This window comes from Scardinius erythrophthalmus (genome assembly GCF_964197995.2).
Source record: "Scardinius erythrophthalmus genome assembly, chromosome: 5".
NCBI classification, from domain to species: Eukaryota; Metazoa; Chordata; class Actinopteri; order Cypriniformes; family Leuciscidae; genus Scardinius; species Scardinius erythrophthalmus.
The window spans coordinates 28923616-28936853 of record NC_138225.1 but is presented as its reverse complement, the minus strand read 5'-3'; the positions used below and the strand labels follow the sequence as shown (position 1 = coordinate 28936853).

The 13238-nt window shown below is 36.4% G+C and overlaps 1 protein-coding gene across 9 annotated transcripts in view; it reads left to right on the top strand.

Annotated features, from left to right (window-relative positions):
* Positions 1-1540: 1540 nt before the first annotated feature.
* The window catches only part of atxn2 (ataxin 2), a 30936-nt gene continuing 19238 nt past the window's right edge, over positions 1541-13238 (top strand). For all 9 annotated transcript variants that reach the window (XM_081367144.1, XM_081367142.1, XM_081367141.1 and 6 more), the window contains exons 1-6: positions 1541-2072; positions 4994-5027; positions 5259-5318; positions 5478-5549; positions 5691-5841; positions 11526-11540. In XM_081367144.1, coding sequence (XP_081223270.1) covers positions 1954-2072; positions 4994-5027; positions 5259-5318; positions 5478-5549; positions 5691-5841; positions 11526-11540 — 451 coding nt within the window. In that variant the 5' untranslated portion in view covers positions 1541-1953. The remainder of the gene's footprint in view (positions 2073-4993; positions 5028-5258; positions 5319-5477; positions 5550-5690; positions 5842-11525; positions 11541-13238) is intronic.

The window sequence follows — 13238 nt, the reverse complement described above, 5'->3', positions numbered from 1 at the left end:
TAAAGAAAATGTAATAGACATATCTTGCAGAAGTCATTTTGACATCCCCGGGGACCCTAAAGGGGCCTTCCCTTTAGGGTCTTGGGACAATTTTGCAGGACAATGGGTCTCCATGAGTAGGGTTGAAGACCTCTGATCTAGACCATCCATTGTAGTACAGCATTGGTCAGCGAATAAAACTATTTAAAAATGAGTCTTCATGCATTTCTAAGCCCATGTAAATGTTTTTCTTTGTAAGCTTCGGGGATAGGGGTGGCTAAAATGCAACTTTACGCACAACTGCCAGCCTGCATGGAAAGATTCTTGGGACTCCAGAGACACCAGCAGCTTTAAATACTGTACCTGTTTGCTGCTCAATATAGCTTTTTTTTAGCTGCCCTTTTAATACAATTAATTTGTTTGACCAAAACGTTCCTTAACAAGCCATTATCTTACCGAGTTCTTCATGTGCTCTAAATGACAAATCTTTTGATAGTTTGATCATCTCTATTCAGTTTGCGCAAAATATTAGTTTATTTCATGCATTTTGTAAGACACTGCACCATTTCATGCTTTTCATCTTTAGAGAGATCTTTCTTCCTCCCCATACATGAGAACTGTGACTTGCTTAATGTTGTGGAACAACCTCTTTAATCAGGTTTTTCAATTACTTTAGAAGACCTGGCAAACTATTTAATGAACCTGTCTGAGACTAATAGTTATCTAAAAAAATATGGGGGGGAAAAATACTTTCTTTGAAAAACTAAAATCTGAATGTTTATTGTGCTGAAATCTTACTGATATTTCACTTGCATAATAATTAGGATCACAATAATCTTTAAATTTTTAATCAACTCTGGTTTCCCATTTTTCTTGAAATGTCATGTTTGTTGAGTGTGCTCCTTGCCAATCAAATATCATTAATCAAAATTATTAGGGATCTATCTATGGATCTGGTTCTTCACAAAATGTTGAAAAGTGAAGTGAATTTACCCAGATGCTGCCAACCAAGGAGGAATATAACCAGCTTGCAACATATGAGTGAATAAATTTCTTTTTAAATAATTTTTCAAACCAGTAGGCCAACATGAAAATGGACCAAATTTGTATCCGGATAGGCCTCAATTGGGTTAAATGAGGATAATAATAATAATAATACAAAAATGTTTTACTAACTGTCTGATTATGGATTAAAAGACATTTAAAATATAGATTAAAACAAATACTTAAACGGATAAAATGATAAGAATAACTGCATAGTGCTAAAGGAATTTAACAGTAGTAGGCTTAGGCTATATATTACATCAGTCACCTGGCCTATGGTGTCAAAGCGCAAACGCTCAAAGTGATCGGTGCATTTGCTGAAAGTAGTGCGCTCTACAGAAGAGCAGTGTTCCTCAAAACGAACATTCATCCATTTCCAATACTAACTAAATAACGCATCATGTTCCAAGCATATTTACAGTAATTACTGGGGATCATTTCTCTTTAGAACAAACAAAACCGACAAAAGGAGTACACACATTCCTGGAATTTGTATATACATATATATCCTTCCGCCACTTTTTGTGGTTTTTCAGACTGTTTAGGTCTATCGGTCAGTACTGAAGCCCCGCGTGAACTGTGTATATCACAGAGAATATCGCACTTAAAATAACAAACAAAAAAAGCGAAATTACTGGGTTGGTATTTTTGTTGACATCTAAAACATATGGATCGACCTCGCTTTGGTTTTAAAACGGACTAAATCGTCTCTGTTTAGGAGGGGAAAAAATCAGCAGAGCTAGCTGAAGTAGCAGGCAGCATTAGTGGATACTTGAATAACTGGAGGAGTAGCTTTACACGTTGGCTGTCACTAGATCAACTGTCAGCTAACACGTCAAATAGCATATTCCGCACTCGTGCGCGGTGTAAAACGTTTTTTTTTTCAAACAGTCAGAAAACTCTGCTCAAGCTGTCGTTTATGGGATCACCATGTCCATGAAGCCGCAGGCCGGTGGTAATCGCAAACCCGGCGGAAGCAACAGCGGAGCCGCTGCGGCCTCCGGTACCGGGGGAGCAGGAGGAGGCGTCGGACGCCAGAACATAGGCAGGTGGGTTCCGAATCTGCAACATAACGGGGGTTTAATCTGGAGGACGGATGAGCGCGAACCAGCTGGGGGATGCGGCATGCCCGCACTTGTGTCGTAGTTTAAAAACGCAGGTTGTGAATTTGCAGTGGTCTGGATTGAGCGCAAGTAGGCCGATATAGGCCAAGTTCTCAGGACACAGGGATACGTTCACACGTTAATGGTCACAAACCCATCGCGGTTATAAAATAACTGCTGATAGCGGACAATACGTTCGTGAATATTTGAGAGGGGCGTGTTGTCTGCTGTGGTGATGAATAGGTTCAGGATGAATTGCCTTTTTGCCGGGGAAATATGGCTGTGCCAGCTTTTGCCCACAAGACAGATGCATTTATATAGTTTTGGAATGTAACGTTATTCTAATGTGATTTATCGATTTTGACATTTGAATAACGTTCAAAGAAATGCTTTAAGAGTCCTAAAATTAAAATAGCAGCAGCAGCGATACAATTCAAAGTAACGTAGTGTTGTTCGCCAGCTAACTAGCCAACATTTATTTGGTTATACTGTTAGTAATCTATTGCTTTTATCCGCATGACAGTCAGGTTTTTTGATAATTTTTTTTATTTTATTTTTTAGAAATTGCTCAAAATAAAATCAAGAGGTCCTTAATAGCCTGTAATTACATTATTTCTACACCGTTTTATAATTTCCCATTAATTTGTGCCATTCCCAATAAAATTGGTGTCTAACGGATACCTTATCTTTGTATTATTCATCTTATCTGTCTAACGACAAAGTTCTGTCAGGTCTGCTTTTCAAGCCGTTCTGAGGGCCTGTGAATCGACGTTATGGGAATTCATCCTCCCATATGAGAAGTCACATGTTAGCTTCTGTGTCACAATTGAGAATGACATTAACCCAGTTTCCGTTCTAGTTTTCTTGAATTTGGTTTACTTGAGAACACCAGGGCAGAATTGCGTCTTTCCTGTTACTAATGATTTGGGAAACGAACGTTTTGGGACTATTTGTCAGACGGGTGTATTTCCGATGAGTGGCGGCGCTAGAGGGGAAAGTCAGACCTCAACCTTGACGTTTCCAAGAGGTTGCATGTGCAAGTCCGTCCTTGCTAGATGACATTTTTGTAAGTATGTTACTTAGAGCGTGCTGTGTTACACGAAAAATATTGTTACGGTTTTTATTTGGCTGTAAATGTATTTGGAAACGTGTATTCCTACAGCTAAGAGGCCCAGAGGCCTTTATTGGCATCACAAAGTCGCGCTGCTGCATAGTGAAAAATGCCATTCTTGTTTACACGGAACACCAAGAGCGTTATGACTTGTAGAAATTGTGGAAATCGTGAGTGGTGCAGTGAAGCCTACACCGCCTGTAATGCAGCATTTGATTTGTAGTCTGGCTGCTGAAAAAGGAGGACTGTCATTCACAGCTTTAATTTATTTTAATGGACTGGAAGCACTTGATACTTTGTATTCAGATCATGCTCCCTGAACTCATTCCTGCTGCATATTAGAGACCTCATTGGTATTTCGTCCTAAATGTGTAGATGAACACTTTACAATTTAGGATCTCTCATACTTGCACGTTTGTGGTATAATGCCGTCACGTCCTCTCTGCTCTGTGACATGTTGATTTTTCCCCAAGCCTGTTTGGGAACTTCACAAGCACTTTTTTGACTTGAACTAAATATGAACTATTGAAATCAATTTCAATAGTTCATGTTTAATGTGAAAGTTTCATTCTTACATCTACTATATCTATAATACAAGATGTTGTTAGTTTTAATTAATTTTGAAGCATAAATGTAGTCCCCAGAAGTAAAAAGCTAAAGGTAGGCTATAAACGAACAACACAACGGTCCCACGACTTCAACATCACCATCACTAAGCTTCAGACAACTCTTTCAGTTTTTATCTAAAAAACATTTACCCTCAAAGTTTGAGTTAGAATAGTTTATAAGAGCACAATTGTAAGCATAACGAGGCTGTAAAAGTGAACTGAGTTTACTTAAGCATGATGCTTAATGTCCTCGACAGCCTCATTTAGCTACTTGTTAGCAACCGCCTTTTTCAAGGCATGTAACAGCTTAAAGAAACACGAGTGGGGTAATACTGATCTATTTTATGTTGTAGAATAAAACGCCAATAATCAGAAAAAAAGATCTGCACACGAAAATTGGCCGAAAAGCTCACAGGATTTTGTTGTCCTGAAGGCACAAATAAAGTGCAAAAGTGCAAAAAAATGCAAGGTTCGCCCTTTAGTAGAATAAAACGTGAAAGTATTTTGAGCTTGTGTTCACCACAGACCTTATTTCATCCATTTAACCAAAAACCCATTAAAAAACCCCATTGAATTCGAGACGATTGAACCGTAAGTGCTAAGATGCTAACTCGTTTCCGCGTTTTGGCCTTCAAATTTACATCATGCCTGCACCACTCTATTAAGAAATAGATTGATGTGCAAGTCTGTGAAGACTGTTCACAAGACAAAAGAGAAAGTTCCGCCACTGGTTGGCAACAAACACTCAGTATGATTTCAAAAACAACACATTCCAGCGCCAGATCGCCTCTTATTTAACACAAATGAACATCAACTGGATATGTTTAATTTGCATTAGGTATATCTGTGCAGATGTTTCAAAAAAGGGGTGCAGCAAAAAGTGGTGGGGAAACTTGCAAATGATGCCTTTGCTCCCTTGTCATTATAGCTCTGAATGTATACCAGTACATGTGCAATAGATAGCACCTCTGGTATTACATGAATTCTTGTTCCTAGGAGTGTGTAACTTAACTGTTTTTTTGTTTTGTTTTTTGGCTCTGAAAACTGTGTATATACAGCATGTCAAACATGTCCTTGTTTCCATTTGATTATAGTTGTTATCTATCTATCAAGCTTATCAATTATGTTGTTTTCTTTCTTCCCTACAGAGGACGCAACAATGCCAAAGGACCTTCCACTGCAGTGAGTTGTAACTTTTCTTTCAGTTTCTTTCACTTATTCATAGCATTGATTTTCTAAATCGACAAAAAATGTCTAAATCGAGCTAAAATTTGCTCCGCAAGCATTGAAAAGTCCTCAGTTGAACTCAATATCAGAACATATCTGAACACTGCTCAGACAATTATGTTAGAGGACCAGAACTGTAATACAATTTAAATATAAGTATTGTCTATGTCTCCTTACCTCTTTAAGGTGGCATTCAGTGGAGTTTATGCAAACATGAGGATGGTTCATGTTTTGACCTCAGTTGTGGTGAGTTCAAATGCAGTTATTTGTAAAGTTATAAAAATGCTTGTTTGTGCATCTGTTATATTTTTTTCTGTTTTTATTTTTTTATTTTATCAGCCTCTTTACCAAAATTAAACCAATTCAGTCATACTGAAATTTGTTTTGTGCTTCACCACTCAACAGGGAAACAAATGTGAACTTAAGGTTAAAAATGGCCTGATCTACGAAGGAGTTTTTAAAACCTACGGCCCAGAGGTGAGGAGGAGACTTTCTATGGCTCTAAACTGTGCCACTAAGTGTTTAAATCACTTGTGTAGCAAATTTTTTTTACTGTACTTTTATGCACATTTGGTATTTGTCTCTCTTTTTAAATTGTGTTGGTCTCTTCATCTGTAGTGTGATATTGTCCTGGATGCTGCACATAGGAAGAGTGTTGAACCTAATGTGGGCCCTCGCCGTGAGGATATTGTGGAGAGTATCATCTTCAAATCCTCAGATGTAGTGGTAGTTCATTTCAAAGATGTGGACCTCAACTATGCCAAGAAAGGTGAGAACTGTGTCAAATTAATGTTTGTCCCTGCTTCTTTAGTGGTTACTTTACAGGTGTAATATACTGTAGATAGATAGGTTAAAAAAAAGTAAAGGTGTAGTAACTGCCAGCGCAATTCATCTATGAACACAAATAGCAGGAAAACTAACCAGTTTACTGACATAAAAACAAACATCTTAATTTAGACATTGCAAAGTGTGCTTTGACTTGAAAATAAGTTGCCATCAACCATTAGAAAAGATTTTTCAAGATGTAAAGTCAGGACTCAAGATGTTATTTACTACTAAAACTAGAGTCATCCATTGTGTTTTCTGCAGAAGGAGTGCGTGGCTATGTTTACATGCACAACTTTTGTTTCAATCGGCTTGAATTCATTCTGATTGATAAATCCAAACATAGTGTTTTGATGAACGCTAAACGTGATCGGGTTGATGTAAATCTATATTTTTTTACATGTGCACACTGCACGAATATACAGAGTTTCCTGCTGTTTGCGCACAATAACCATTCTCCTACATTGGTTCTTTATTTGTTTTAAACTGCAGGCTTAATATTTATCCATTTCTGGTCATAATTGGATACAATGAGCATATGAACCGTTGTGCCGTGCTGCTTATTATTATAACAATCTAAAAATGAAAAAAAAAAAAAATCATGTTGGTTTTACTATTTTGCAAATCCAAATTAATGTCCCTATTTTAAAAACAGAGCCTTAGGTAACAAAATATAAAATAAAAAAGTATGGCAGACATTTAGGCCAAAGTGGCGAAGATAAAAATCTTCTTTGTCATTATTTTCTTTGTAAGAATTAAGAACAAAGATACACATTACATATACACAAATTAATATACAAATGAAATAAACAGTGCTTTATTTTTTCAGCTACAGTAGGTGTATTTAGCATTGAAGAAAGTAATTAAACGAACAAATATGAAAATAAAACACAACATAGACTTCACTGTATAAATTATACATTGATTCTTATTAAAGCTACTATTAAAGTTCTCAGTCAAGAGCATTGAGTGATTTCTTCTTTGTGTTTTGTTGTTTTATTAAAGGTACACTGTGTAGTATTTTATTAGCTAAAATCAATGTCTTTATTCATAAATTGTCCTCCTCTTTGTCTTGTCCTCATTGGTGTAAAATTATCTGACTTATCCTGTAAGCGAAGAATTTCTTATCTTTATTTACATTGGACGAGTAAGTCCAAGGAGGCTTCCATGTCGTTCCGCCATTTTGAAAAACTATAATAGCAGAGAGGGACAAAAAGCACTAGCCTACCTCAACGCGTTTTCGTTTAGTGCCAGCGTCACGTGACTGAAACCAGCTGAACGGACAAGGAGATCAGTGAGAGGCGCTTGTCACTGCCCCAGCAAGTTTGAAAGGCTGCACTGCACAGTACTTCATAATGCAGGATCATACTTATGCTGAGCCACCGGAAAAGGAAAAAAAAAACAAAAAAGCGAAATAATGAACCTCATCACCTGAGAGAAAACTCGATGAAGTGCTATTGGAAGACATGTTGTCATAGCTTCTTGGTACATATACCGTAGTTGCAACACGCATTTGAAAAAGCGAGGCGCTAGAGAGCACTATTCGTTTGAATGCAAAATACAATTTCACCGCTAGATGGGTACCGCTAGATTCCTACACAGTGTACCTTTAACATTAAAGGGATAGTTCTCCCAAAAATTTTAATTGTCATCATTTACTCTCTCAAGTTGTTTTAAACCCGAATAAGTTTCTTTCCTCTGTTGAAAATAAAAGTTATTTGGAAGAATGTGGGTAACCAAACAGTTGATGTACCCCAGTTACTTCTATAGTATTTTTCTTTCCTACTATGGAAGTCAATGGGCACCAGCAACTGTTTGGTTTGCCACATTCTTCAAAATATCATCTTTTGTGTTCAGCACAAGAAAGAAAATAATACAGGTTTGAAAAAACATTAGAGTGAGTAAATAATTACTAAAATAATAACTATCCCTGTAAGGACAAGCGGCAACATGTTTCCTATTAGGCTACTGTCTCTTTAAGACCAGCACGCGATGCATCTAATATACACGCTTTTGACAAGCAGATTTTCTCTCAATTTTCTCTGTTTCACTTTAGACATAATCAACTTTATGTAAACCTTGTGTGTATTTGACAGTATTAGACTCGAAAGATAACTTAGTCCAGTAACCAGGCGCTGTTAGCCAGGCTTTTAGTGCGTGTGCTACACGTACTCACTCAGAAAAGCGTATGTTAGAACAGCTAATCTGCATGCGAATGAAATGTTTAACCAGCAAGGCTTCAAAGCACATGCAAATAATGAACTTTTGTGAACTGCCGTGTCCCATTCCTCTGCGTTAACATTTGATGTGAATATATGCGCGTTGTTCAGTATGTTGAGACGAAGGCGCCAGAACTGCAACTGATTGAATGCACGATACTACGATATTTCTTCAAAAGCAGATCATGGAGACATTTTAATCGTCCATGATCAAAAGTCATTGTGATATCGCACACTCATACATGCGCAGTCCTTTCAGTTTCAGTTTTCAATCCGATCAAGTGTTTACATGTTCTCTTGATCGGATTAGAAAAGGAATAAACCACCACTTTCAATCCGATCGAAATTTCATTCGGATCGATTAAGGTGTTCACACAAAAGCTTTCCAGTCCGATTGAGCTGCCAATCCGATAACTAACGGATTATTTGGTTGCATGTAAACGTAGCCAGAAGCTGCGTTTACATGGACACTTATAACGTGAATCGGATTGACGGCTCATTCGGACTAAAAAACCTTCATGTAAACACCTTAATCGATCCGAATGAAATTTCGATCGGATTGAAAGGGGTGGTTTATTCCTTTTGTAATCCGATCGAGAGAACATGTAAACACTTGATCGGATTGAAAACCGAAACTGAAAGGACTGCGCATGTGCAATGACGTTAAATAGCGTAATGACGTATGATGCGTGGAACGAGCTGTTCTGTTCCTGTTGAATAAAGTGTCATATAAAGAAGTGTCCCGTCATTCTAAAATTCTCATTTCACTAAGCATCTGTGAATTGAAGCAGGACAACGTCCCACCAGTCCTTGTTTTGGATTCTCGTCCACAGACGAGGTTTTGGCCGCGGGGAGGGGCATTTTTACTGCGTGATAAATATAAGCAGCACGGCAAAACGGCTAATAATGCTCATTGTCTCCAAATCATGACCTGAGACGGATTAATTTTACATTTGCTGTTTAAAACAAATAAAGAACCAATAGAGGAGAATAGTTATGCGTGAACAGCGGGAAACTGTATATTTGTGCAGTGTGCGCATGTCAAAAAATCTATTCCGATTTGAAACTTGTGACATGTAAACGCGCACATCAACCCGATTACTTTATTTATCGTTCATGTAAACACCGTGTTCGGATTCATCAATCGTATTGCCAGTGATACATATATCGTGGCCTGTTGCATATTCATTAAATAGAGGTCTGATATGATTAGATTGTGCATATTTTACTTGCACCATGAATTTTATTAGCCAAGTTCTCATGGTTGACAACAAAATTTAGTTCAATTCTAGTTCAGTGGCATCGTTCAGTTTTACGTATTTATTTATTTATTTATTTATTTATTTATTTATTTAAACATAATCTAGTAATGAGCATTATGAATGTTCAGACAGATTGTCTCATGATTGGCTGCTTGTATTTTTTATTTTATTTTTAGACACTTCAGGTTAGGTTAGTTGTTAAAATTGAGTTACAAACTGTCACTAATGAGAGGGTGTAGTGTTGCTATTTGTGTCTTTTAAAGCATGAGCCATTTCAGTCTAATATCCAATGAAACGGTTTATAGGGGTGCAACGGTTCAAATTACTCACGGTTCGGGTTGTATCACGGTTTTAGGGTCACGGTTTCGGTACCTTTCTGTATGTGCTATGTTCGGGGTAAAAAGGACTACTGCCAAATAACAATAAAGAAAATAAGAACAAATAATCTAACTACAAGCAACATCACAAATAAATGCAATACAGCAAAGATACAAATAAAATAAACAGTGCTTTTCAGGTTTTTCATGTAGCTCTCACATTAGTTTTCAGGTACAGAAATTGTAAAATATATAACATTGCATATATGACTATAAATTAAAGATTAATCCTTATTAATGTTACTAAAGCTATTGAGGTAAGAGCAGCGAGTGATTTCCTTGTCTTTTGTTGTTTGATTAACTTTAAAAACACAGACAGTAGGAATATTCTGTATCTGCGTCTGTATCACTTAAATATATAATGGATCCAGTACACACTGATAATGATGCATATGCCATTATCTGTGATGACGGCATAAATGACTGGTCATATTCGAGCATACGGCACTCGCAATGAACAAAGAGTGACTGTTTTGTCCATGTATTTTTTTTTTTTTTTTTTTTTTATCATTGCTGTTGCAATGTATTGGGAACCCAGAATGTGTATCAATCGACAGAAACATGCATTAGCTGAACTTTCTCTGTCTGTTTTACGCGTTGTTATTTTCAATAAACCGTATTATAGATGCGTCATCAGATTTAAGATGAACCGCGGTGCAAGTGCGTGCCGAACCGTGGGTAGAGAACGGTATGGTTAGATTTTTTTTTTACCAAGAACTGTTACACCCCTAGTTTACCTATGCCTGTATTTGCAATTCAGTTTTTTCACCCAGATCTGATTTTGTTACACATGTGTAAACAAACATATTGAATCAGATATTAGATACTCGCATTGGACTTTTTTGGTTCTAAATCTGATACATATTCATTATTTTGTCATCATATCCATTTCTCCTTATTTCTCAATTTTATGTGATTAATGTATACTGTAAGTGAATATTGTTATATTTGTAAATGTCCAAACAAAGTAATTCTGCAGTGAAAAGATGTCTAGCCATCAGACACATTATTACATTGAGGAGTTTTTTTTATTTAAACGTTAGAAAATGAGCATAAATCAGTACACAAATAAATGAATTCCCCGTAAATCTCTCATTGACTCATATAAGTTTTGTGATATACTTTAAGCTGGTTTTGAATGTACATAATTGTACATCATGTAAAAAAACATGAATGAGTATTAGGCCTATTTCAGGAAATGACTGTGCAGAAAGAATAAGACCATCTTAGCTTATTCATAATGACCATATATACAGGGATATACCAGAACAATCAGCTTAATCTGTGATGTGGTCAGTGTTACACAATCAGATCTGTGAGCCTTGCAGTGTAAATGCAGACCACCAGAAACATCATAATGGACAGTGCCTGCAGTAGACCTGCCATTATGTTTTGTTTACAGGGTTCGAAATGTGTTGTAATGAGATGGGATGACATTTTGATGGATCAAAGACACAGCAAACCACTCGTTATAAAATATTTATAATGCTGCTGCTACATACTGCTTTCAGCAATACAAAACACACTTATGAAATTATCATTCCAGACATACTTGACATTGGATATAGAACAACCTCATAAGGCATGAAATCAATTGTTTTTATCCTTTTGGTGACAACAGCATTTGCAGTTTGCATTGAAGTGTGTATATTGAATGTCTCCACTGCTCAGCCCTTTCAGCCTGTCTCTTTCACTGTAGCTGCTGAAATGCAATGACTTTTACAAACTGACACCTTCTTTATTCTGTCTTTTTCTCTTAAATGGGCGTAGTCTCATCAGATGCAGGTAATACAACTCATCTATTTCTTTTACCAGTGTATTTATATGCAAAACAATTATGCTTTTTTTTAGTTGCTTGTGGCATTCTTTGAGTAGGTGAATAGTGCAAGAGTTGCTGGCATTTTGACACAGAAATACTTTTATTTGTTATTATAATCTTGCTTGATCAGGGATCATGCTGGGTCAAACTAGAAATTAGTTTACTAATTAATAACACCCCTATTTTAAGTACCTAAAAGGCACATTTAACAGATCAATTAGAGGTAGCTTTTACAGAAGGTTTTTGTTCTACAATACTTCACCTCAGTAAGCATTAGGAAAATTGTGCAATGTTATAATAACTTAAGCCACTAGATTTCAATTTTGAATCGCGTGCAGATAAAATATCATTCACCATACCAAAAGCCAAACAAGCAACAGACAAGTGCTGAACCCCCTCAAAGCTGGCTGCAAGTAGCTACTGTAACATTTTGACTGTCATTGCATCATGAACCTGATGATGTCATATTAGAGGCCTGTTTCATTTCATGAGCACCACAGTATTGCTTTATCTAAATAAATCTTGGTGTGAGATCATAATTCTTCAGGTTGTGATTTAGTTTTGATCCAGCATGCTTTTTCTCCTCTTCCTTTATAAAAACGAATTTATTGAAATCAACATTAACAAAGTTAAATTCAATGCAAGGCCAGTTTAACAGCTATAAACAAAAGCAAATCATGCTGGCATGAAAACTACTTTATCAATTATTTGAAACTACAGATTGAAACGGGTCTGTGTATGTTTTAATCATTTTATTTCCTATCTGGAATGGAATAGTGAGAAATGAAAAGACTGCTTGCCTATTAGTTTTTGTTTTGTTTACTTTAACAAACGGAAAATTAGATTTAGACTCAATTTCTCATTTTTCTTTTGGTTTACAAATCGCCTTTGAGATTTTATTCGCATATGTGGGTGGCGCTGAAAGCCCCTTAAATCTGATTGGTCAAACCGGGTTGTCTTCAGTATGGCCTTAATTCTGTCAGTTGAAATAAGTCTCACTGCCAAATGCCATTTTAATAAGCATTTGTCACCACACGAACCACCACTCGTTGAAATTTGAAACAGATATAAGTTGCTGGGCATATAATAAAGGGCAGCTTTGCCTCTAATTTAGGACACTTGAATAGTCACAAGCAATACAGTATGCTGACACAGAGTTTGGTGTATTATTTTTTATTTCTATAATTAAAAGCAACATAAATCATACAGCTTGTAAATCATACTAACTGATGTTTTCTGTTGTTGTTGTTGTAGGGTAAAGGGATAGAATATACAGTTTGTACAGTAAAAAATCATTGTCTTTGTTAAAGCCCCCATAAAACGTGTGCGTGTGTGTGTGTGACACACCTGAATAAATAATTGTGAAAAATAGATAGAAATAAAACGTGTGTGTGTGTGTGTGTGTGTGTGTGTGTGTGTGTGTGACACACCTGAATAAATAATTGTGAAAAATAGATAGAAATAAAGTAAAAAAGTATGATTGTAAGCATTGTGTACTCATTTTACATGAAAAGAATGAGATAATTGAAAAATAATTGAATCTGTGAACATGTAGGCCACTTAATATACGACAAAATTAGCATGTTTGGAGAGTAACTGTATTATAGGGCTTAAATCGATACACAAATATGAATTATGAATAGGAACTGTACTGTTAAAGTTGA